A 26,710-nucleotide genomic window follows, 5' to 3' on the forward strand; every position below is an offset into this window, starting at 1 on the left:
GTAATTGAATACACATTTTAAAGCAAGATGTAGTAAGTCACTAAACTAAACTTCTATTTTTATTTTTTAAAGCCGAATGTTATGGTTTTCATTGCGGAGCTATTCTGGTGGTTTGAGAATGTCAAGCCAGACTTTGTACAGCCCAGGGACATTCAAGAAATAAAAGATGGTGAGATATTTTTGACTTTTTGGTAAATATTAAGTCTGTGCATTGTTTGTTTGTTTAAACAAATATAAACTACTAAAACTGCTTGGTCTACTGCATTATTTTCTCCAAAAGATTTGGTCTTTGAAGTTCAGTGAAAATTTTTAAATCTTCAGGAAAATAATTGCTTTGAGATCCAGGTTTGCATTGAAAGATATATAATCTAGGCGGAGCCTCTCTAGTCCAGCATACTCTCGTTCAGCAATAGCTGTAATCCAGCATGATTTTAGTTAGCGAGAAGACCACTTAGCATGGGTGGTAGCCAAGTTTCCCATTGTCCTATATAGTTTCCTTACAGCCACCAATCCTGGCTATCAGTGTTCTGTGCTGTTATTTAGCTTAAATGTTTACTAAAAGTCCATTAAGGAGTAGAAGTGTTGGTAAAGTTGCTAGACGCTATTGACTTCCTGTGGTCTGGCAGATTCTCTCATTTACACCAGTCAGGTCCTCAGGTGTGCCAGACTAGAGAGGTTCAACCTGTAGTATCTGCTGTCATGTTTCACATTTTTTAAAATTATTCCTCTGGCAAATTCCCGTCTTTGAATAAGAAGGACTCGTTAATTATTAAAACATCATAGGATCACCATCAGATCAGATATGATGAAAATAAATTGATCACTAGATCATTTCTCTTGAGTTTACCTATGGCTCTCTTTCAAGTGCTACCCCTGGTATTCGGATGTTGGGTTTTAAAGCATTTTTGGATCTTTTGGGATGCAATATATACTATGTTAAATTGAAGTTATTTTATGTAAAATTCTCAGTCATGTTTCTATCATTGAGACACTAGTACATTGCTTAATTGGGTCCAGTCTTTGTCTTTTATCTGTTTGGAGGTCAGTCTTCTGGGTTTGATTTCATGTGTCTAGTATGAACACGCAAAATCAACCTGTCGGGGTCACGGTTGACTCCAGTACTCTGCATGAGATGCAAGGACTAAGGGAGGTCTACAGGAAAAACCTCCTGTCGACCATCCCCTGTACAGACGGACAAGTTTGCTGAGCGTAGATACATGGATTCTAGCTCTGCCAACTGCATAGCTAAAATTTCATATCTGCTTTTAACTTCCTTAGTCTAGTGTAGACATACCCTTAGTTCTGTTAACTTCAGGTATAATCAAGTGTTGCCTACCACCAGACTCAAGTTCACACAAATATCTATAACTTAATTCAAGTTGTTCTTTAAACTTGAACTAGCTGGGATGTCAGTTGGTATTGGTTGAAAATTGCATGCTACTGACAGTCAATTTAGTAACGCAGTAGGAATGAAACTTTAGATTATATTTTAGGTAGCGCAGTTCATTAACTGCTGATCAGATCACACTGAATGTTTCGCAGTGCAGCAGAACTCATTTGAATTAACTTGCAGTGAAAATGAGATGAAAATAAGTTTTTTTTTAATTCATATTCTTAAAACTTAACAGAAGCATTAATCTTTTTGCTGAAGCTATTGAAATTGATGCCAGTTTTCTCATTCTCAAAATTTCTTGCATTACTTCTGTTACTATTTAAAATTTTAAATTTGTAACCTTTCTTTGAGCATCCAAGCATAATGGAAAATAAATTAGGTAACTATGTGTTATACTACTGCTTCTAAAGATCTGGATTCAAGCTGGCATGTGTCTCACATATAGTGAGATAAGTACTTCATCCACAGACAGATATTTTTAATTAAAAAGCCGATATTCCAGTTAGCTCTCACTAATAGTTCATGATTTCTCATTACAGTGTCAGTTTTCATATATAATAATGAAATTATTATTCTGTGTCTTAACTATTCTGCATCACAAATATCACCAAAGAGAAATTGTATGCATATTGATATTTTGATCTGAGCTTCTGTAGTGAGGCTTAAAAGATGTTTTTGTGCTTTCTAGTATTCTTATTGTATGTCTTGAACCTCTCTAGTCCAGCACTCCTGTAATGTCCATAATTCAGCATGATTTTAGTTAGCCAGATAACTACTTATCATGGGTGTGGCCAAGGGGGGAGTGATAGGTCAGTGGTTTGCACATTGGCTTGCCAAACCCAGGGTTGTGAGTTCAATCCTTGAGGAGGCCATTTAGAGATTGGGACAAATAGATGTTGGGGATGGTGCTTGTTCCTGCCAAGAGGTCAGGGGACTGGATTAGATGACCTCCCAAGGTCTCTTCTAGCTCTAGGAGATGTGTATCTCCAATTATATCTAAAAAAAGTTTTCTGCAGTCCCATAAAGTTTGTTTATAGCCACCAGTCCTGGCTCTGAGTCGTCTTTACTGTTGTTTAGCTCTTTGCTGTTATTTAGCTGTAATTTATCCCAATGTCTTCCAAGAGGCTAGTAAGCAATGGAAGTGTTGGTGATGCTGCTAGATAATACTGACTTCCCATCGTCCACCAAATTCTCTCAATTAGCATTGCTCAGGTCCTGAGAGTGCCAGACTAGAGAAGTTCAACTTGTAACTTGAAGTAATGCTAACACTTACACAAATATGTCCAGCTAAAACAGTGTTGCAGCAGAAGAGCAGTCGTCCACCTGTTCCTATTTCCAATGCAACTAAACGAAGTTTCATGGCTAGTCCGGCTAGTACAAGTCCAGCAGACTTGCAGCCTTCAGTTCAGCTACCCCAAGAAGCTTGCAACAGGTATTACCTGCACCCTGAAGAATCTGACTATCTGTAAGTCTTTCTGTCTCTAGATTTACCATCTTGCTTCTATTTCCAGATGGGTAATCTAGGAATTTCTGTTACTGCTAAATTATCTCATCTTGTAATATATGTTTGTTTCAGGTCGTTGCACCCAAATCCTAAATGTGCTTAATTCTCAGTTTAAGGAAATATGACACAGTAATCTATGTGATCTTCATAGCGTGAGTGGGACAAAAACTATGGCTGTGGCTACACTTGACCAAAACTTTGAAATGGCCATGCAAATAGCCATTTTGAAGATTACCAGTGAGGCTGTTCAGTGCCTCATTAGCATTAGGATGCTTCTGGCCGTGGTGCTTCAAAAGCACCTCTTTCGAACACGCGTGCCTTGGTGCGGCTCCGTTGACAGGAATAAGGGGATTTTTGAAATGTACGGGGTCCTTTCGAAAAGGACCCCTGTGTAGGAATGCCAAGCCCCACATGTTTGAAAGCAGCACTTTTGAAGTGCCGTGGCTGGAAGTGTCCTAATGGTAACGAGGCACTGAATATTCAATTCAGCACTTCATCAGTAATCTTCAGAATGGTCATTTGCATGGCCATTTTGCAGTTTTGGCCAAATGTGGCCACAGCCTGTGTGTGATAGCAGTATCACACTGTTAGAAGCTGGACTACTTATTAGGTAGAACTGAAAATGAAAGCTATCCTGGATTGGCAACATTACTGGTAATTTCCTATGAATGACCAAATAGAAAACAATCAAAATAAAACCCCAAACTGAAATCAATACACTGTGCGGACAGAAGAAGAAAAAGAACGGTAAGCAAGAGAAGCGTTTGAGGAAGAAAACGAGTCTAGTTTGGAGCTCAGTTCTGGCACTTGCTTTCTATGCTGATAAGACTTAGAATTGTTTTAATGGTTACTGGGAACCCTGTGATGGTGAAACCTTTTCACTTCAAAAATGGCAGCTTATCTAGCTGTTCTTCAAGTGGCTGGTCTGGCTTCTTGATTTAGAGCAAATGGGGATGCTTCTTTGTTGGACTGCTTTCATGTGAGGTAATAGCATTATTCAGAATGGAAGGAAGAGGATTGAAAGCAGGAAGTAGTCTGGGCTCAAGCCTAGGAATGGTAGGTGTTAGTCCAGACAAAGTCAAGGACTAACATCTGTTCACATGATTGTTGATCGTGACACACCTAGGGTGTAAAAATTGCCTTACTGAATCCTGTCTCACGTAGCCATGGATATTCTGAGTGTTCATGTAAAATGTTGAATCCTTTTTAAGAATTCGAGTAAGTTTCTGGCCTCAGTTATATATTTTGGAAGTGAATCCCACAGATGAATTGTCGTGTGTTTTATTTTTCAGTTTTAACATTGCAGCCTTTCAAATTCATCAATATCTCCTTTTTTATATATAATGAAGGGGGGGGAGTACACTGAGTGATCCTATCTTCTCTTTTATTTTTGTTTCTCACTCAGTGATCCTAGTCTTTTCAGTCTATCCTCATATGTACACTTTATTTTAATGCCTCTAATAAATTATATTGCCATTTTTTAACCTTGTTTGTTACTCCTATATTTCTTTTCAGGGAATCTAAAAGTTGAGGGCATATTAGTGATATATTGTTTTCAGTGTTACTTTCCATTGTAATCCCTATGCAGTCTTAACATATTTATTTTTTTCACAACTGCTGCATGTAAAACAAAGGGGATCATTAAACTATCTACAATGCCAAGCAAGTCTTTCCCCTGACTTATTAGTTTGTGGACAATTTAGTGGGTTTTAAGATCGCTATCAGTTTGAAAGTTGAGCTAGCAGAACTGTAGATGTTAGCCCTATAGTCTGTTCATTTTGTCTTTTGATATAACAACCACAAAAATCTTCTCTAGCATGGCATTTCATTTTTTTGCCGTGTAACCCTGTAGCGTTTGTGGCTGCATATATAGTATTTTCACATATTCATGACATGTTAGTTTGGCACAGAACGCATTATAGATGCCTGCTTCAGTTTAACAGCCTCTTTTGGATATGTAGAATCTCTGATTGGCTTAAACCTCTCTGGGCTGCTTTTCTGTTCTTTTAGACTTAATCGTAAAATCTTTGCTCCAGGTTACTTTTAAAGATGTGTGTTAAGTATAAAAAATAATTCAGTCTTCTCTCTCTCCTCTTTCTTGTCTTCGGTGTATTGTTAAACAAGTTGCATGTTAAGATCTGTGTGCGTGAATAAGTAAGAAGATTTCCAGTATAGACTGAAATCTTGATTTTAATTTTCCATATTTGGCTTAAAATAACTTTCACCTGTTCTTTAATATCGTGATTTTTGTTTAGCAAGAATGGTAGGGTATCTGCTGTCAGGTAACTTTCCTATTATGTCACTTTCCTTCTACCTTCCCAGAGAGTTTTTCCTCATGATTGTTTTTTGTGTTTTTTGTTTTTTTTTAGTGGCAAAGGGAGCCCTGCCTTTAGCCCATCTCATCCATTACTGCCTTTGAGACAGAAGCAACAAAAATCATTGCAAGAGGAAGAGAACTCCAGTAAGCCTTCTATCTCAAATTTGTATGACAATGTACAGTGTGCTTTCTGCCCTGGATCACCTATCCATGGTACTATCTGAAAATTGTTTTTCTGAATTTAGAGAATCTAAGATAAATATTCTTATGAACATTTTATACAGGTTGAACCTCCCTAGCCCAGTGCTCTTAAGGCTTGACCAGTCCCAAACCAGGGAGTTTGCCAGACCTCTTTCACCTAGCCACTGGGCTCCTCTCCTAGCTGCCAATCCCTCCCATGCCTTCACACCCCTTCCAGGTGGCAGCTGGAGAGGGCTCCCTGGTCCAGAAACAACCATGGTCCTGCCAGACGAGAGATGTTGCTGGAGCAAAGTCCCGGATTAGAAGGTTCAGCCTGTATTTGTGGAGAACTTTGTATGCTACAGTATTTGCCCCAGATATGGGTAAATCAACTAGTGTAGTATATTTAAATAAGTGATGTCAGCATAAACACTATTACATTTTGAATGAGGTCTCAAACAGATATTGATTATTTAGGTAATGTAGTAATCTTCATTTTGCCTCTGAATTTAACTTTTAACTTCTCAATCAGAGGAAGTTTAACGATTAAATCTACTCAATTATAAGCAAATTCTGGGGAAAGCTGCAAAGACTAATTGCATTTGTTACTCTATGTGGATCATAAATGAATAATTTGAAATTGCATTCAGAAACAGCCAGTCAAAATGCAGTCATGTATCTGTTGTGGTTAGAGATTGCTGCAGAATTTAATATTGACAATATAAATTTCTTGGTATTAGGATAGCTTTAAGAAATGTATTTTAAGAGAGCAGAGTTCTGTCAAAATAATTTGTTTCTAAAGTGAGTGTGCTCTTTAATGTACAAGAAATTAAGACAAATAACTTCAGTTTTTTGGCAAAAAAAAGAACAAGCAGCAGCTTATCAGGTTTGGAAAACATTTTTTTTTTAAAAAAGGTTAGGAAATAAAATGGCTGTCAATAAAAACAGATTTATTCAAAGTTCTGATGTCTTAATATGTGTTGAATTATTTAAAAAGTGTCTTTTTTCAAGGCCCATATTCAAGTTTAGCATTTTTAATTAAAACAAATGACTTTTTTTAGTATCTGATATCAAGGATTTCTTTACGTTCGTGTACTCTGGGGTCCACACATTTGTTGCATGTTAGCTTTACTTTTCATAGATCGTTTTAAATGTTGAATTTGCCTTTATTTCCTTTTTCTATGTTTAGTATACTAAATTTAACCTGTTCATATGCTGCCATCTCTTGGTAATGTAGTTTGTTGTAATTATATTTTTGTAATGGTAATATAAAAATACCATTTCCAAAGCTTCCAGTAAACATTTAAAAATATTTTAGGTCATCGACATCGTTCTAATTCTTTGACACGAGTTGACGGGCAGCCACGAGGTCCAGTTCTTGCATGGCCAGAGAAAAAACCCAGGTAACTGCTCTGATGTAAGAGCCTCCTTTTGTTCAGAAGACTGGGGTGGGGGAAGGGGATTATAGGCTGGTTAGATTATATGATAATTTGACTGCAGTAGTGTGTAGTCTGAATTCTTTGGATCCAAGCATATGTAGGAGGGTAACTTTACGGAAACACACTGGCCTACATGTTCAGAGGTGATTAGGCTGCCTCAATCTTTGTGTAATGATTTGAAATGCCTTTAAAGTACTCTGATTTCTTCTGAATATGCCAAACACTGCCCACCCTCTTAAGGTCAAGGCATCTCAAATTGTCACCTGGTATTACTCATCGCTCTTGATATAGGAGACTCAAAGTTAAGTGCACATTTTGATGTCATATGTTGTAGTCGCTGCAAATTTTTTTGCTCTTTTATAAGTAGATTCTTTTCAATGGCTCTGTCTCTTCTAGGCCTCTGTCTCAGCCAACACCCTTTGCTCTTCATCATGCAACAAATAGTGATGTGGACCCCGGATCTGGAGATAGCATTAGCCTGGCTAGATCAATCAGCAAAGACAGTCTAGCTTCAAATGTTGTCAGTCTAACCCCAAAACACCAGTCTCATCCTTCATCAACGAAAACAAATGGGAAAAGCTTGCTGAACAATGTTGAAATTGAGGATGAAGACGAAGAACTTATTGCAATAATCAAATCTGATGAAATACCAGACCATGATGACCTTGAAATGCAGAGTGCATCATCCAGAGCACCTAGCCTAATTGGCGCTGCATGGTCTTCAAAACCACAAAGTGAGGCCATGGAAAGCAAAACAGATAGTTTTTACTTAGAACCCTTAATGCCTGCAGTCCTAAAACCAGCCAAGGAAAAACAAATAATCAATAAAGAGGATGAGTGTGGTGAGGGGAAACAAAGGGGCTTCATAACAAAAAGGCTAAATGAGGGGCACCATCCTATTGTCCGTAAAAAAGCAAATAGCAGTCATGGTGACCATGATATCAACAGGACTTTTACTCCAATTTCTAGTTCAGATTTCACCTCAGTTGCAGATCCCTGTACTGCAGATGCAGCGACACTCTCTGAGATGGGATTAGAAGCTTCTCGACCGTTGGCTAGTAGCAGTTTAGATCCTTCATCCCAGGAGCAATCCACCGGAGGATTCTTTCTTCATGCTGCCAAAACTGATGAAGATGTAACAAGGAAGGTCAATGTCAGCTATGTAAAAAGTACTAATTTACGTGTTCCCAGTCCCACGTGGACCATGGTGAGACAAGATTCTGATTCCGATCTGGATACAGAAGTGACTGAACAAGATTTGGTAGCAATAGATGACCATCCAGTAATCTCTAAATATATAGGTGAGGAAGAATCAGCCAAGTTACAAGAGGATATGAAAGTAAAAGAACATGAAGATAAGGATGATGCTAGTGGACGTTCAAGTCCATGTCTGAGTACAATTTCTCAAGTTAGCAGTGTGTCCATGACTAGCGGGAGTATCAGAATGACTAACTTTGCAGAACGGAAGCTCCAAAGACTTAATAGCTATGAAACAAAGTCCAGTACAAGTAGTTCCCAAAAGACTACACCTGATGGGTCAGAGAGCTGCCCAGCACCATTAACAACATGGAAGCAAAAGCGAGAGCAAAGCCCCACCAGACAAAATAAAGATAATGTCACTCTCTTGGCTTCTGAACTGGTACAGCTCCACATGCAGTTGGAGGAAAAGCGAAGAGCAATAGAAGCTCAGAAGAAAAAAATGGAGGCTCTGTCTGCCAGGCAACGACTAAAGCTGGGTAAGGCAGCTTTCTTGCATGTTGTTAAAAAAGGAAAAGCTGTTGATGTTCCGCAACCTATTAAACCAGAACACTTTGCAAAAGAATACTCTCGGAATAATGGAGATGATTTAGATGATGTTTCTTTAAGTTCAAAATCTGAGGAGCTTCTCGTAAAAGAGGAGGAGAGAGAAGAAATGTTTTATGATTCACAAGAATTAACAAAGGTGAAAATGCAAGAAAATTTAGCTTTTGTTGAGTTACACAAACCAAAAGAATCTGTTGCTATGCACGAAATAGAAAAAAGCAAGATTATTTCTGCTGCCCTTCTAGAAGGTAGTGGTGCTGATGTGGTCGATATCAGTGAATGTGATCTTTCCATTGAAAAACTAAATGAAACCATCACTACGCTTCAGCAAGCTATATTAAAGATTTCTCACCAGCAAGAATTGCTTATGAAATCTCCAACAGTACCATCATCAAGTACAAGAAATAACTCTCAGGACCAAAAGGTAAAACCACCAATTCATTTTGTTGAGCCCCTCTCTCCAACTGGAATGACCAGTCTTCGTAAACCACCTCGATTCGGTCAAGGACGGGGTCCTCGCTCTGGAAGACCAGGTGAACTGAAAGTTGCTAAAGACAGACATCAAAACTCAACACGTATTAAAACCCCAACGCAAAGTGTAGAAACATTACCACATTTAAGACCATTTCCATCTAGTAATCCAAGCAGGACACCAACAGAAGCTGGTTTTGAAAATAGTCCAGACCATGAAAGTGGTTCTCAAGCTGACTTTTTCTTCGATAGCTATAGACGCCATGATGAGAATAATCAACGGGCATTTGTTCTTTCCACTTCCAAAGATGCAAATATTATCTCTGAAATGAGCAAAGATGTGAATAGCAGCTTAAAAGAAGAAGCACTAAACTCTTCTGATGGCTCAGGAAAAGAAAACGTACCTGTGGATGAACCACTGAGAAGCAAGGTTAATCTCATAGAAGTTGACCTATCTGACTTAAAAGCGCCTGATGAAGAAGGAGAAATTGAAAGCCAGGGTAGCTCTACAGACCTAATTAATGAAAGTGATCAGAAGTCTGGGGTAGGGTTTTTCTTCAAGGTAAGCACAGGACATTTTCAGTTTCATACATATGAAACATCATTAGAAATTTGTTTATTTTTAGACTCTAGTAGATCTGTTTATTCCTGAGACTCCCTTGCTCTGTCTCACCACAGTGTGGGTGCAATTTTATGATAATAATCTGCTTGTGAAAAGATCTCTGTAGAGAAAAGAGTTCTTTAAGCTCATTGGTAAAATCCTGGCCAAACTGTGGTCAATCACGAAATTCATATTGATTTCAGTGTGGCCAGGAATTCATCCAATTTTTTATTTTCTAATCTTCATCACTTGCTAGGCACAGGATATGCTCTCTATATTTAGAAGATTACATGCTATGGGAAGAATGTTACTTGTATTACATATATGTTTTGAGAAAAGTAACTTACTGTTGCTCATTAACCATCCTGCTCCCAAATGTTGGGATAGAAAAAATGATTGGCTGAATACATTTCACTTTCACTATGTAGTCATTAGATGGATTTTCATCATGTGATGTTAAAGCTGGATATAATTTCAGCAATCTTTTTCCATGACTCGATTCCATGCTACTGGAGGCATATTATACTATCATTTACTACTGGTGATTCATTTTCCAGGCATTATCTGATACTCTTCGGTTATATAACTTGAACAATGGTGGCTGAAATAATGTGAATAATACTTAAACATTTTAAAAGCTTGCTAAAGATATATACCTTCCAAATACATAAATTGCATTATTGTTTAAGGTGTGTTGTGGAATACCTGAACCAAAAAGAACTGCTTTTTGTTTAACATCCCATCAAACAAATAATTGGGTTCTCCAGGAGGTGATTTAAGACCAATCTGTCATCACCATTTTGTCTTGCACCCTGAGAGCACTAAGAAGCATTGTCGAGGTTGAATAAATACTTCATCTCTCTCATTTCTGAATAATTTGACTATCTAGCTGGTGTCCAGACATAACTGTAGCTTGAAATATTTACCACACACCAAGAGTTTGCAGACATACAAAAGATGGATATGGTCATTGGTAGTTACTGGCAGATATAAATGCATGTACTGGTGAAAAAATTTGTGTGCCATATGGCCACCGGCTGGAAAATGAGAAGTTTGATAATCTTACTTACTTTTTTGTACCTACCTCCTACTTCTGGTGAATTGAGGAGGAGTGGGAGCTTTACATCTTTTTCTTCCTTGTCCAGGCTGCTGGAATGGAGAGCAGGTTTTTCTTCTCCATCTACTGACTGGTAGTAAGAAAAAGACTTTTGTTTATTGGTTTCTTGTATCCTAAATTTTCTGGAGACTTTTTTTTTTCTTTTTCCCAAGTGTGTGCCTTTTGAAAACATAAATTCTGTCTTTTGTGTATTGAAGCAGTTTTTTTGCAGCTCATCTGTTGAGTTGGGCAGGGCATAGAATTACTTGTAAAAATGTCAGCAAAGCATTTTTGACCAGAACTAGCTTGTTTGTCAAAATTAAAACATTTGGCAGAACCTTGCCAACTTCAACACAATTGTTACAGGACTCTGCCTCCAAGACAGGTTTCAAAACCTGTCTAGTTTCTTGTCAGCTTACCTGCCCAGCAGCCTTCATGGTGGGCTGGATTTTCAGGCTCCAAGTTCCATAGCAGCCTAGATTCTATTCTGCTGGCTCACCAGCTGCCTTCGCTTCCCAAGGTTTCCATGCTGCAGGGCAGCCCACCACATGAGCTGCCTCAGAGCTGTGGCTGTCAGGGTGGTAGGCAGGTAAAAGAATAATGGTGAGCAGAGAGCAGTAATTTTGTTTCACAGGTTATTTAGAAATTTCTACATTGGAGCAGAACCATATCTTGAAATCCTCTGCTAAAGGGGAATTATTGTTTTCCAAGCAGCTATAATTATTTGTATTGTGTTACTGCATAGGAGCCTCAGTCCTAACCAAGGATGTGTTGTGCAAGGCACTGTACAAACATAACAAGATGGCTCTTGCTCCAAAGATATTAAAATGAAGTAATGTACTAACAGGTCTTCCTTGTTTCATCACTAGCACTGGAATGTGGATGGGCAAGTTATTAGTGCTGAATTACATTAATGTGATATTTACAGAAGCGCTAAATATTTTTCAGATGTTCTTTGCAGCTGTTCAAATTTGAAGTAACTGCTAAGTGTGTGCTTGCTTTTCTGTATACCACTATTCGTCAAAAGCATGGCAACTTCATAATGCCTTTTCAATTTTAGTTAAATTAGCTATAAAGAGAGGCTAATTTGACTTCTCACTGGGTAGAGTATAATTTAGTAGTAATTGTCTCAGGTAAGTATGTTCTTTAGATTAGAATTCTGATACAGGATATCCTGGCCAATGTGGGAAATACACTGTACAGAGTAGATATCAGTTTTTGATATCTCCTGCTTTATGTAGTATGCCTTATATATATTTAATAATGAAATTATATTGATTATAAGGCTCTTTTTTTTTTCCCCCTTGGGTCACCACTATATGTGAATTTTCATGAGATTTTCTTACTGAGCAAAAACAGTAAAATATGGTTTTGTGCATAGCTCCTTAACTTATGTTGTGAAGTCAGGAAAAATGTAAACTTGAAACGATTTTACACCAGGAGATTATTAGTGTTACCAAAACTTTATCTTTTTGTGGAATTTCAATTCTGCAGGATGAGCATAAAGCAGAAGACGAATTAGCAAAAAAGCGCGCAGCATTTCTTTTAAAACAGCAGCGGAAAGCTGAAGAGGCTCGGATCCGAAAACAGCAGCTTGAGGCAGAAGTTGAACAAAAAAGAGATGAAGCCCGGTAAACGTGACACAAAGTGCTACGGCAAGGAATTATTTTACAACTTTTCCATGAGAAAATGACTTCTAGATTTTAAAAGCCATATTTGCTTTTCAGGCGCAAAGCTGAAGAGGACAGAATACGAAAAGAGGAAGAGAAGGCCCGAAGAGAACTCATCAAACAAGAATACCTGAGGAAAAAACAGCAGCAAATTTTGGAAGAGCAAGGACTTGGAAAACCCAAATCAAAACCCAAAAAACCTAGGCCAAAATCAGTCCATCGAGAGGAGTCATACAACGATTCAGGAACAAAGTGTTCTTCCACACGTAAGTTTTTTTTTTTTTTTTTGTTTTTTTTTCCCATTCCCACTTGAGTCTGCAACGAGTTTTAGCAAAATCGTATTTCATGTCTTTTTTTTTTTTTCCCCACCCCCCACTATAGCTGATAATCTGAGTAGTGCTCATTCGGGATCCAGCCTGTCTTTGGCTTCAGCAGCAACTACTGAACCTGAAAGCATACATTCTGGTGGCACTCCTTCTCAACGGTAAATACAACTAAATATAAATCTTATATTGTGAGGCGGGACTGAGATTAAATATTGATGATATAATGAATCCTTTAAAACTTATTTTTAAAAAGTTACTAGAAGATTTACCTGGTGGTGTTTTGCGTCCTTAATTTTTTGGTTTTTGGAAAATAAAATGAAAATGCACATGCTTCATTTGATAGTCTGATGGGTAGCCATGTTGGTCTGTAGTATCACACCTACAAAAAAGCAGTCCTGTTGCACCTTAAAGACTAATAATTTTATTTGTTAGGTAATGGCACATGATGGCATCTATCACATTAGTGGATGTACAGGTGTATGAGCCCCTGTTGGTGTGGCTGATGTGATTAGATCCAGTGATGGTGTCTCTAGTATAGATATGTAGACAGCAAGCAGTGGTGCTAGTTGCAGGGATAGGTTCCTGGGTTAGTGTTTCTGAGGTATGGTGTCTGGCTGCTAGCGAGTATTTTCTGGAGTTTGGGTGGCTGGCTGGCTGCAGGAGAGAACAGGCCTGTCACCCAGGGCTTATGAGAGTGAGGGATCATATTCCAGTATAGGTTGTAGATTGTGTCAATAATGTACTGTAGGGATTTAAGGTGAGGGCTGTCAGTGATGACAAGTGGTGTTCTTTTTCCCTTCTGCAGCCTGTCATGAAGTGGCTGGCTTCTGGGTATTTGTCTAGAACAGATATGGTTGTATCTCAGGGCTTGACTGTAAAAAATGGATTGTGTGGGATGTCCTATATGGAAGCTGGAGGCATGTGGGTAAGAATAGTGGTCCATGGTTTTCCAGTATAGAGTTCTCCACTCCCACTGACAGACGAAAATTACAAGATCTCTATCATGCATTTGTAAAACTTTACTCACTGAGAGAAGTAAAGAAACAAATTGACAGGGCCACACCATGCACCCACACATCCACTAAGGTGATTATATGCCATGTGCCAGCAGTGTCCCTTCCATGTACATGGACACACTGGACAGTCCCTGCACCAAAGGATGAATAGACATAAATCAGACATCAGGAACTGGAGTACACACAAACCTGTACGGCAACACTGTAATCTTGCAGGACATACAATAATGTACCAAGACTGTTACCTTTAGGTCCAAGGGAATTTTAACACCATATTATGAAGTTAGACATCCAGATTGGAATTTATTTGCAAATTTGACACATTTAACTGGGGCAGGAGGACTTAACAGAGATCTCAATTATCATATGCATTACAAGGACAATTTCCGCACATTTGAGATTCACAGGAATGGCAGGTGTCCCACTTAACTTAATTTACACTTTCTAGAGGTCCTTTTAATGATAGGTGATCCCCTCTTTTTCCTCCCCCCCGCTTTTATTCACCCCTCACTTATATATATTTACCCAGTTTGCTCATTTCTACTACAGAATCTGAAGAAGTGGGTCTTACTCATGAAAGCTCATTACCTAATAATAAATAAAATTTAGTTATTAAGGTGCTACGAGGTGGCTTGTTTTTGTTCTGTTGTGTTTTTGCTTCATTTAAATCATTGCTCTAGGTTGAGGCTGGGGATGAGGTATTCAGTGTGCAAGCTGCCCTGAGGAGAAGTGACTCCTCATGACTGCTGTAGCTCCAATGGGCACATTCGGGGGAGGGGTGCATGTCCCCCAGGTGGGGGTCCAGGTACATCTGCCCCCTGCACTCCCCAGCCAGAGTGAGGAATGCAGCGAATATGCAATTCCCCTCGTTCCCTTATAAAGGGGAACAGTCAGCAACGTCCCCATATGAATTTGGGGAGGAAGGGAGGATCTTCAGCCCCCCTGCCCACCCAGAGGGAATTGGGGGGTGGGAGGCATAGGGCATTCCTGTATAGGCGAGTGGGGTACATCCACAAGCAGCCACTTTTGCTGGTCTGGTGCTAGTCTCTTTTCTGTATGGTTTTATGAGAAGCAATACCATTACAGGTGTATCCCATTTTTCCTGACACAGCTAAACCCTTACCTTGCATTAATGTTATGATAAGGGGAAGCTGCATACAGGATTTGGTGGTCCTAGCTCTTACTTTTTGGAGGAGTTCTTGAACAGACAAACTCACTTAAATATATAGTAGATTAATAATATATAGGCATAAAATGGCATTTGGATGGGATTCCTCATCTGTTTTATTTGCATCTAAAAATTTTTATAATGAACATTACCTTGTATTGATCTTTTAAAAATAGGAATGATAGAAGCTGGCTTTCTTTTGGTAGGGGCAGTTATGTTGGAGAAGAAATGCTTTTCTCATTAAGAGAAAATGCTGGTGAATGTGAAATTATTTGTTTAACAAAAAAGCTCAAACTGAGAAATCCATACTTTCTCCAACAGAGTAGAGTCCATGGAATCCTTACCAATATTGAGCAGGAATCCAAGTAGAAACACTGAGAGAGATTGGGAAAATGCGTCAACAGCATCTTCAATTGCTTCAGTGGCAGAGTACACAGGTAAATGCTTCGACTGTAGGTTAATCATTTCTAACCCAGAAATATTAAATAATGCCAGTCAAATAATAAATGGTAGAGTACATTGTGATGATGAGTTCTTCTTTCTGGAAGCTTGTGTGTCAGAATGCTTGAATGTTTTAAAAGTACCTGTGATCTAATTTAAATGGTAAATATTAGATATAGGAAATCTTCAGATGTTTCATTATAAATGTATTATTCTTTGCTGTAATTAGTGCAAAATCCTTCAGTATTTGGAGTTGCTGCACTAGATAGGTAAAGTCGACATTATTGTGATAAGTTTGTGAGAAACTTTCTGCTAATTTGTTGTATAAATACAGAGCTTATAGTTTTGGTAGCTAACTACCTGTGAACTTCCTAACTGTTAGTTGCTGGGCCAGAATGTTAGTTCCCTGTTGTGGTTTCTGAGAGAATAGGAAAAGGATTTTAAAGTAGAAAATGATTACTAAAAAAGGTAGGGAAATCCCAGGAACCTAAAATTCCCACTAGAACTTTGCCAGCTTCTAGTGAAGATTCAGGTACAAGATGATAAAATGAGGAGCCCCCTTGCGTTTATGTTCTGAAAAGAGAATCCATGCATGAGTGTTGAGCCCCTCAGTACATGCTGAACAACTATTTTTATTTAAAATCGTGTTTTACTTACATTGTTCTAAATTCCTGCTTCCTTAATGAAGTGATAGTGTTCTAAACTTGTAAGCCATTGTTTCCATTAGTTTGAAACTGCAGCTCTTAGCTTTGCATATTTAATAGAACTAAAAGTTAAGAACTGTTATTAAATGTACCTAGTTATGATATTTAGTAACTTGTTTTTTACCTTTCTTAGGTCCAAAATTATTTAAAGAACCCAGCAGCAAGTCAAACAAACCAATTATTCATAATGCTATATCCCATTGCTGTCTTGCTGGAAAAGTGAATGAACCCCATAAGAATTCAATACTGGAGGCAAGTAGTTTCTTATTAAAATTGTATTGTTAATAATGCACATGAAGTATACTGTAATATTTAATGCATATTTCATAATCCATTAATAGTGTGTTACTTTGAATGCTGTTCCCGTAACCTGTGTATGCAATCAAACATGTTTTCATTAACAAGGTCTTCCATTCTTCCTCCTCATTCACCTGCCTCCTCAGGTCTGCATTTAGAAGAATTTTCTGTGTGCTACTATTTATACTATTAGGAAAGTTGAAAATTAACTTCAGTTTTATTTGTTAAAAGGTGGATGCTTCCATTGGCAACACATGCATCATTTTTGTGGGAGGTTTTTGGTATTGTAAAGTTTTAAAAGTAGGGCTGAAGGAAAGAAAAGTGAATTTCAGTATTTAAATGTTAAATTGATTATGTCAAAGAAAAACCTAAATTAGGTGGATTTGAAGGATGAGGCAAAAGGACAACAGTTAAAAAGAAATTTCCTCCTCTTTTTTTATCACGAGGAAAGAAGTATAGGTCCAGTTTGTGGAAATGTGTCCTAAAATTCTGATCGGGGCTAGGTTTGCTGGCATGGGATTGGGATTTGGTTGATTTCTGAGATTTATCAACTAAACTCATTTTTGTTTGTTCTAAGTACACTGTCTTGCAAAAATTAAAAATCTATTGTGCAAAGCAAATAAATATAAATGCCCAAAGACTGCACTTCCAGAAGTCCTGATGTAATTGATATACATATATACATACAAGAATTGTATTGTCTGGAGGATGGATCAGGGTCTGAATGGTCAACAAGTTAGAGGTTAGGAAGAAGTAATTTTCCCCAAATCAGATTGGCAGAGACCCTGGGGATTTTTCAGCATTCTCTGCCCTATGGGGCACAGGTCATTTGCAGGTTTAAACTAGCATAAATGACAGATTCTCTGTAGCTTGAAGTCTTTAAATCATGAGTTGAAGATTTCAGCAACTTAGCCAAGAGTTGTTCATCTGTTGCTGGAGTTAATGTGTGAATTTGTCACCTGCAATAGGCAGGTCAGACTAAACAGATGGTCATAATCGTGTTTGAGTTTAATAATCCCACAAATTAGATGCACATTATTTAAAGGGGTTAACCAAAACCCCACACATTCATTCAAAATAAAAATATTTGGAGACTCTAATACTGTGAAATTCTTTCTGTGATAATGAGTTGCAAAGCAAAATGTTATAATCTAGGTAATGCAAGAACAGGAAACAAACCAGGGTCTTCTGAATTATTACTCTTCCTACAAGTCTCTTTTTATAGTAAAATAATTCAAATAATATTTTGAGATCTTTTAATTTCTTCTGAGTTTCTGTATTGGTTAGCATCTTTGCTTTCTTTGGCTGATACAGCTTTCACAGGAGTTGCTTGTCCATATCACTGAAGTGCCCAGTACCAGTCAACATCATACAATACAATTTTTGCTTTTGCTAACAGTGTGGATAAGAAAAATAGTTCCCTTTTTCTCTCAAGAATTTCTACTTAATCATAAACTAGTTTCTGCAGGGCATGCTCGAGTATTTGCATACCTGTGTTCACAGAAGGTAATCTGTAATGCTGTTTTAATGGTTTTTCCATTTTGTGGCTCTTCTGATGGAACGTGATTGGTCTAGATGTGTGCCAAAGGAGGCTTATTTTGTTTAATTTGAGAAAAAAATCACTTTTAATGATTTCTCTTTCCATATTAAACGGGCAATTGCATTCTCCAAAGTAAAAATTTAGCGCTCCCTGTACATTAGTCACTAGGAGGTGCTCTAAGAACATCAGTTTTCTTCCCTGTAGTCTGATGCAATTACAGTGACTGTATACAGTATCTTAAGCACTATGTTGTCATTGCAGTGTAGGGTTTCTGTTCTTTTAATGTCTGATACAGAAGAAATTCAGTTAGCTGGATCATGAGATTAGATTTTTATAGATTAGATGGCACTTTTTTCTTTTTGTCCCCATTCTGTGCAATAGGAATTTTTTCAAGTTTTTTTCCCCTAAACTTAATATTGTCAAGTTAAAAGTGAAATTAAGCAAAAGTGCAGCAAAAGTTGATAAGGAAGTGTGTCATCAAGTCCCCAGAATGTTAGTTTTTTAGCCTCGAGTGTCCTTTTTGAATAGTTGAAAGTTCTTTCTGTATCCTGAATTCTCTTAACCTCCAATACATTCCACTTTTACAGAGCAGATCAGCATCTCCTGTGCTCTGTGTTAGTGTTATATCTGAAAATTCCAACTTCTGAGGTCATGGGAAGATAGCATAGAACACTGTTTGTGTTTAATTTGTCAAAAGTTCATAAGAATCACCATACGGGGTCAGACCAAAAATCCATCTAGCCCAGTATCCTGTCCTGTGACAGTGGCCAACGCTGGATGGCCTCTCCTGTCATCCATCTCCAGCCTCCGACAAACAAATACTAGGGACGCCGTTCCTACCCAGCCTAACTAATAAGTATTGTCAGACCTAACCTCTGTGAATTTCTAGTTCTTTTCTGAACCCTGTTAAAGTCCTGGTATTCACAACATCCTCTGACAAGGTGTTCCACAGGTTGACTGTAAGCTGTGTGAAGAAAAACATTTTGTTTGTTTAAACCTGCTATTAATTTATTGGTGACCCCCTAGTTCTTATGTTACGTGAACAAGTAAATAACTTCTCTTTATTCACTTTCTCCACACCTGTCATGATTTTAGGCTTCTATCACATCCCTCCATCGTCTCCTCTTTTCTAAGATGAAAAGTCCCCTGTCTTTAATCTCTCTTGTTATGGCATCCTGTTCCAAGCCTGTAATATTTTTGTTTCCCTTTTTGGAACCTTTTCCAATGCCAGTAGATCTTATTTGAGATGTGGTGACCACATCTATGTGCAGTATTCAAGATGTGGACATACCATGGATTTACATAGAAGGCAATAAGATAATCTTTGTCTTATTCTCAATCAACTTTTTAAATTATTCCTAACATTGTTTGTTTGCTTTTTTGATTGCTGCAGCCCATTGAATGGATGTTTTCAAAGAAGTATCTGCAGTGACTCCAAGACCTCCCTCTTGTGTAGTTATGGCTAAGTTAGTCCCCGTAGTTTTGTATGTATAGCTGAGATTAATTTTTCCAGTGTGCATTTATCAGCCTTAGTTATTTGCCCTTTTCTGAGATGTTTTTGAAGCTCTTCGGTGTGCTTTGTTCTTTACTATCTTGAACAGTTTAGAATAATTGAATTTTGCCGTCTCACTGTTTACCACCTTTCTCCATATCATTTATAAATGTTAACTGACTTTTAAGCTTCATACTTTTAATTTAATGAGTACCCAGTATTATTTGATAGTCTTATGACCAGTCTAAGCATTTTTCCTTTTTTGTTTCTTTCCTTGAATGTAGGAACTAGAGAAATGTGATGCCAACCACTACATTATTTTGTTCCGTGATGCTGGCTGCCAGTTCAGAGCACTTTACTGCTACTACCCTGACACTGAAGAAATCTACAAGCTGACTGGAACAGGTCCAAAGAGCATAAACAAGAAAATGATTGACAAACTTTATAAATATAGCTCAGACAGAAAACAGTTTAACTTAATTCCAGCTAAAACCATGTCTGTGAGCGTGGATGCTCTTACTATTCATAATTATTTGTGGCAAGCCAAGCGACCTGCAGTGCCAAAGAAGACTCAAACTCATAAATGACGCTGAATTTTTAGGGGAGAAGATTGCTGAATGGGATTACGTTGAAAGAAGAAATGTTTACCGTTTTCCTCCAGTTGGGTATGAAATGTACAAAACCATAAAACTATTTTTAAGAGGCTTCTGAACAAAAACCATGGATACAAGTAAATAAGAATGAAGGAACGATGCCAGTGTGTTTTTTATGAATGATAAATCTGCTGTTACATCTATTGCTAACTACTGAGGCTTTCAAATGAGAGACTGCATGTAGCAAGATCTTTAATCAGTGGATTTCCTTTTACTTGAAGTTCTCTGTCGGTACAAATTGGGAATAATTTAATTTTTTTTTTTTCTCTCCACCTCATTTCTTCTTTTCCCCGTTACTCTTAATGATGGCAAGCACTGCACTTCAGTAGAAGAATTGAGAACAGATCTAGGGTGATGAGGGTTTTTTGAAAAATGTTTTTTTGCGAGAAGCATCTTTTGAGAATTTTTTTGAGGAACTGTGTAATATATCAGATTGTTTATACTGTAGCTGCTGCCAACGTTAAGTTCAGTGCTCGGATGTCTGGAAAAAGCCCCATCCCATGCTGCTCAGATCAAAGTTTACGTACAGTATCTGTTCACTACAAGCACTGAAAGATTGCAAAGTTTGTCTTTTTAAAAAAAAAGTTTGCAAATTTAAAGATGAATATTTCTGGAACACAATCATGAAGAGGTATGCAGGTGCTACTAGCTGGAATATGACCGATTTGAAACTTGAGGCAAGCTGAATGGACCACAGTTATTATTTCAGTTTCTGGTAGTGTCTTAATGAGTTGTTTGCTTTAATAAAAACAGATTCTGATAGATGTAGAACATTTCCACTGAACACATTACTCCTATATGATGGTGCACTTAAAGATCACAAATTTTAATGTTTTTATTAGTCATGAAATATAATTCTACTTTCTTTGTCCTGTCTTTATTCTGAATGAGCAGCATGCTCTAAAATGGTGTGTGTACATTTTTTTCTTATTTGGGGTGATATATTAATATATATTTAAATTGGCTTGTTTTCTCATTTAAAAGCAGTTTTTGAACAGAAATTTGCATTTGTTTCAAAAGCCCAAATAAGTAAAATGGCTTTGATTTCATGTTGAAATATTAAATCTTGAGTTATGACCTTAAAAATCTTTGGTGTTCAGCAGATCAAATTTGTGTTTGGTGGGCAAAAGGGGTATATTTGCAGTTTTATTTGTTGAGGCTCGCATTTCCCTTTAATGCCCATGCTTTAAAGTAATTAGAGTGCTGTAGCTACAATGTAACTTATCCGTTAGCATGTTCCTACTACACCATATTTTGATACTACTACCTGAGGATTTTGTAGGTTTGTAACATTGGTTTGCACATGTTTACTTTTATTTGAGGCGTTACTTGAACAAATCTCTTGTAGTGCAGAGGGCACTATTCCAATCCTGGATCATAAAACTGAAGCTCTACAATACAATACATTGTAATTATTTAATAAACTTTGCAAATAATGAGAGTTACAAACTGAGTCATGTACGTAAGGTGGGGAAAGGGGTATGTGATAAAATGCTAGTTAGAGCAAAGTGAAGGTCTTCCATTGCAGTCTTCTCAATTTTCCCTCCCCACAATACTTTTTAAATAGGCTGCTGCAACTTTGTACATTTTGTTAGATAGCTGGTTGCGTGTAAATAACTAAAGGCTTTACGATTTCTAAAGTGCTAAGTATTAAATACCATTATGTGTGTAATTTTTGTTATCATGCTTTTCATGCTTGCGCTTTGTTTCTCACTGTTTGATATTATATACCATATTTATTTTACAAAGCACAGAAATGTAATAAAAATCATTACCTGATTTCCCTTTTTATTTCATGTGTACCTTTTTGTTGCAACATTCTGTTAAAGAACTAATCATAAGCTTTAAAGATGTGCTAGTCTATGTTTACAAGTAGTGAAGTTTCTAATAAGACAGAAGTTGCTAGAGTTATTAGCGTAGTATCGTTCTCTTGCACTTGTTAAAACAATAGCATTTGGCCAAAATCACATTAGGGGCTTCCAGCAAAATGTCTTCATTTAAGAAACTTTTCAAATTAGTTTGTGTAAACTGGTGATAAGATACTTACAGGAACTAAAGGTATATCTATACTTCTGGGAGTATCAACCCAGTGAGGGTTGATCTTCTGGAGTTCGATTTTTGTGCATCTGGTAAAATCCATCTCTACAGGACCCCTGTACACCATGCTATAACGTGGAGTAAGGGAGGTTGATGGGACTGTACTAGAGACTAAGCCTATAAATAATATGCAATTCTAGCTACTGTATTTGCCTATCTGAAATGGATTTATTTCCCTAGTATAAACATAGCCTAAGCCATTGATGCCAAGGTTACACAAGTAGTCAATGACAGAGCTAAAAATGAAATCCCAGGTCTCCTAATTGAGCCTTGTCTTTCGTCTACTGGACCTTGTTGCTTCCTCAAGTAACTTTAGAGTTTTTTTTCCCCCTCATCGTACAGAATTTCAGGAGCACTGTTTTCCCCAACTGGTCGTCAGTGTTAATCTGTGAGTTTATTTTGAGTTGGGTGTCTGTTTTATATGAAAAGTAAAACAAAAACACAACCCTGATCCTTTGGATTTAGAATTGAATTTTCTGAGATTGTACAGTAAATCTGATGATTGTTTTACAGGTTGAAATTAATTTAAAAATGGGTCCTTTCAGAAATTTAGCATCCAGTATTGTACATTTTTGTTCCTTATAATCTTAACTGAATAATTCAAATTTCTGTTCATTGAAGAAACTCTTTGTAGGATTAATGACCTTTTTTTCTCATTGTTCATGCCTCAGTTTCTTCTTCAGCAGAGCTGAAAGAATAATCCCCAAAGAATTCCAGAAAGAACTGCCCTTCTGCAGAATGGCTGTACTGTCTTGTTCTCATAGGCTACATCTACACTTACAAAATAATTAGAAATGGCCATGCTAACAGCCGAATCTAAGAATACCAATGAGGCACTGAAATGAATATTCAGCACCTTATAAGCATGCCACCGGCTGTGGCACTTCAAAAGTGCTGCAGTTAGCTTGCCTGTGGCTCATCTACCTGGGGCTGCCAACGTTGAAATCCCTTATTTCTGTCAGCTGGGTTTCTAATATTTTGCATTTAATTACAATGGCCTTGTAACATGCCTAGACCTAGCTGTGATGCTTTGTTTAGTATTTTTCCTTCAATAGTCGGTAAAGTTTGCAATAGCTGTCTCAAAAAACTGACTTTTTTTCTCCAATTTTTCAAAGACACTAACACTTGAACTAGAACCATGTTCAATGTCTGTTTTGTTGAGTGTTTTTTATATTTAGGTTGCATGTTTCCTACTTTCTCATATTTGCACTAAGCTCTCTGTGGCTGGATCTACACAGAGACATCCTGATGGCAGGTTCATGCTAATAAGCAGTCTCGCAATAGCAATTGGCTGCTCATTAGCATATTCCCATGCTCATTAGCATAGTTGCTCAAGATCTTGCTGCCAGCAGAGGGTGCTACCGCAGTAAACAGGCCATGTAGATGTGCCTTTGCTGGCAAAAATCCCCTCTGTTGCCAGCCCCTTACCATAGGATCATAGAATACTAGGACTGGAAGGGACCTTGAGAGGTCATCAAGTCCAGCCCCCTGCCCTAATGGCAGGACCAAGTACTGTCTAAACCATCCCTGATAGACATCTGTCTAACCTGTTCTTAAATATCTCCAGTGATGGAGATTCCACAACCTCCCTTGGCAACCTTTTCCACTGTTTGGCCATCCTGACAGTTGGGAATTGTTTCCTAATGTCCAACCTAAACCTCCCTTGCTGCAGTTTAAGTCCATTGCCTCTTGTTCTATCCCCGGAGGCCAAAAAGAACAAGTTTCTCCCTGCTCCTTATGACACCCTTTTAGATACCTGAAAACAGCTGTCATGTCTCCCCTCAATCTTCTCTTTTCCAAACTAAACAAGTCCAGTTCTTTTAGACTTTCTTCATAGGTCACATTCTCTAGCCCTTTAATCACTCTTGTTGCTCTTTTTTGGACCCTTTCTAGTTTCTCCACATCTTTCTTGAACTGCGGTGCCCAGAACTGGATACAATACTCTGGCTGAGGCCTCACCAGCACAGAGTAGAGCAGAAGAATGATTTCTTGTGTCTTGTTCACAACACACCTGTTAATGCATCCCGGAATCATGTTTGTTTGTTTTTTTGCAACAGATCACACTGTTGACTCATATTTAGCTTGTGGTCCACTATAACCCCTAGATCCCTTTCTGCTGTAGTCATTCCTAGACAGTCTCTCCCCATTCTGTATGTGTGAAACTGATTGTTCCTTCCCAAGTGGAGCACTTTGCATTTGTCCTTATTAAACTTCATCCTGTTTACCTCAGACCATTTCTCCAATTTATCCAGATCATTTTGAATTATGACCCTATCCTCCAAAGCAGTTGCAACCCCTCCAAGTTTGGTATCATCTGCAAACATAATAAGCATACTTTCTAGGCCAATATCTAAATAGTTGATGAAGATATTGAACAGAACCGGTCCTAAAACAGACCTCTGCGGAACCCCACTTGTTATACTTTTCCAGCAGGATTAAGAACCCTTAAGAACTATTCTGAGTACAGTTATCCAGCCAGTTATGCACCCACCTTATAGTAGCCTCATCTAAATTGTATTTGCCTAGTTTTTTATAAGAATATCGTGAGAGACCATATCAAATGCTTTACTAAATTCTAGGTATACCACATCTACCGCTTCTCCCCTATCCACGAGGCTCGTTATCCTATCAAAGAAAGCTATCAGATTGGTTTGACGTGATTTATTGTTTACAAATCCATACTGGCTGTTTCCTATCACCTTCCAAGTGCTTGCAGATGATTTATTTAATTACCTGCTCCATTATCTTTCCTGGCACAGAAGTTAAGCTGACTGGCCTGTAGTTTCCTGGGTTATTCTTATTCCCCTTCTTATAGATGGGCACTATATTTGCCCTTTTCCAGTCTTCTGGAATCTCTCCTGTCTCCCATGATTTTCCAAAGATGATAGCTAAAGGCTCAGATACCTCCTCTATCAGCTCCTTGAGTATTCTAGGATGCATTTCATCAGGCCCTGGTGACTTGCAGACATCTAATTTTTCTAAGTGATTTTTTAACTTGTTCTTTTTTTTATTTCAACTTCTAACCCTATCACTTTCCCACTAGCATTCACTATGTTAGGCATTCCTTCATCAGACTTCAGTGAAGACCGAAACAAAGAAGTCGGTAAGCATCTCTGCCATTTCCAAGTTTCCCGTTACTGTTTCTCCGTCCTTACTGAGCAATGGCCCTACCCTGTCCCTGTTCTTCCTCTTATTTCTAATGTATTTATAAAAAGCCTCCTTGTTTCCCTTTATGCCTGTAGCTAGTTTGAGCTCATTTTGTGCCTTAGCCTTTCTAATCTTGCTCCTGCATTCTTGTGGTGTTTGCCTATGTTCATTCTTTGTAATTTGTCCTTGTTCCCATTTTCTATATGATTCCTTTTTTATTTTGAGATCATGCAAGATCTCCTGGTTAAGCCAAGGCGGTTTTTCGTCATATTTTCTTTCTTTCCTACGCAGCGGGATAACTTGCTTTTGGGCCCTTAATAATGTCCCTTTGAAAAACTGCCAACTCTCCTCAGCTGTTTTTCCCCTCAGTTTTGCTTCCCATGGGACCTTACCCACCAGCTCTGAGTTTCCCAAAACCTGCCCTCCTGAAATCCATTATCTCTATTTTGCTGTTTTCCCTTCTACCCTTCCTTAGAATTGTGAACTCTATGACTTCATGATCACTTTCACCCAAGCTGCCTTCCACTTTCAAGTTCTCTACCAATTCCTCCCTATTTGTTAAAATCAAATCTAGAACAGCTTCCCCTGATAGCTTTTTCAAACTTTTGGAGTAAAAAATTGTCTCCAATGCAATCCAAGAACTTACTGGATAGTCTGTGCCCTGCTGTATTAGTTTCCCAACATATATTTGGATAGTTGAAGTCCCCCATTACCACCAAATCCAGGGTCCTGCATGCCTTTGTTAGTTGTTTATGTTGTTTATGCCCGAAAAAAGTTTATCGGTACTGGGCTAGGTGAAGAAAAGAGGAGGTACTATAAAATAGTTTAATGGTAAAGCCCACTTGTATTTTTAGCTAATGTTATGCAGGGCAGGTTGATGCAATTCTTTGAAAATACATATTCAGTCTTGCAATTTTGTAAACAATAAGAATGTACATCTTTAAAGTTACCCTATTGTTGCCATGATTTTTTTTCAAACTTTAACACTGGTGCATTTTACATTTACATGTACTGTCACATTATGTAGTCCATGTCTGATGGTTATCCCATTTCCATAATGCATATCCAATGCAATCAGTTCACTGCAGACTATGAACATATTGGCATATAATTTTGACAAGTCTAACACACAATGTCATCTAATTACTCACTAGACAGCAGAGTGATGACCTGTACTATCTGGAAGTTCAGAAGAATTTTTTTAACCTGGACATGTAACCCAGAGTGTCTATTCCTCAGATTTGTTGTGATGTTTTACCTTGATGGATGATTATTCTGGAAAAGCAGTAATCCAAAAAGGCCCTGAACAACTTAATGGAATTTAGATTATCCATTCTTTCTTGCAGTGGTTTTCA

General features: G+C 37.9%; 1 protein-coding gene across 5 annotated transcripts in view; it reads left to right on the forward strand.

The window, feature by feature from the left end:
- The window catches only part of CAMSAP1 (calmodulin regulated spectrin associated protein 1), a 53,016-nt gene extending 31,128 nt beyond the window's left edge, over positions 1–21,888 (forward strand). For 2 of the 5 annotated variants that reach the window (XM_075015779.1, XM_075015778.1), the window contains 11 exons: positions 73–169; positions 2,681–2,858; positions 5,267–5,427; positions 6,713–6,797; positions 7,230–9,669; positions 12,299–12,435; positions 12,532–12,740; positions 12,856–12,958; positions 15,306–15,421; positions 16,263–16,381; positions 19,743–21,888. In XM_075015779.1, coding sequence (XP_074871880.1) covers positions 73–169; positions 2,681–2,858; positions 5,267–5,427; positions 6,713–6,797; positions 7,230–9,669; positions 12,299–12,435; positions 12,532–12,740; positions 12,856–12,958; positions 15,306–15,421; positions 16,263–16,381; positions 19,743–20,045 — 3,948 coding nt within the window. In that variant the 3' untranslated portion in view covers positions 20,046–21,888. The remainder of the gene's footprint in view (positions 1–72; positions 170–2,680; positions 2,859–5,266; positions 5,428–6,712; positions 6,798–7,229; positions 9,670–12,298; positions 12,436–12,531; positions 12,741–12,855; positions 12,959–15,305; positions 15,422–16,262; positions 16,382–19,742) is intronic. The other 3 variants (XM_075015782.1, XM_075015780.1, XM_075015783.1) reach the window with 3 other exon arrangements.
- The last annotated feature ends 4,822 nt before the right edge of the window (positions 21,889–26,710 follow it).

Source organism: Carettochelys insculpta, chromosome 21, assembly GCF_033958435.1.
Source record: "Carettochelys insculpta isolate YL-2023 chromosome 21, ASM3395843v1, whole genome shotgun sequence".
In the NCBI taxonomy this organism is placed as follows: domain Eukaryota; kingdom Metazoa; phylum Chordata; order Testudines; family Carettochelyidae; genus Carettochelys; species Carettochelys insculpta.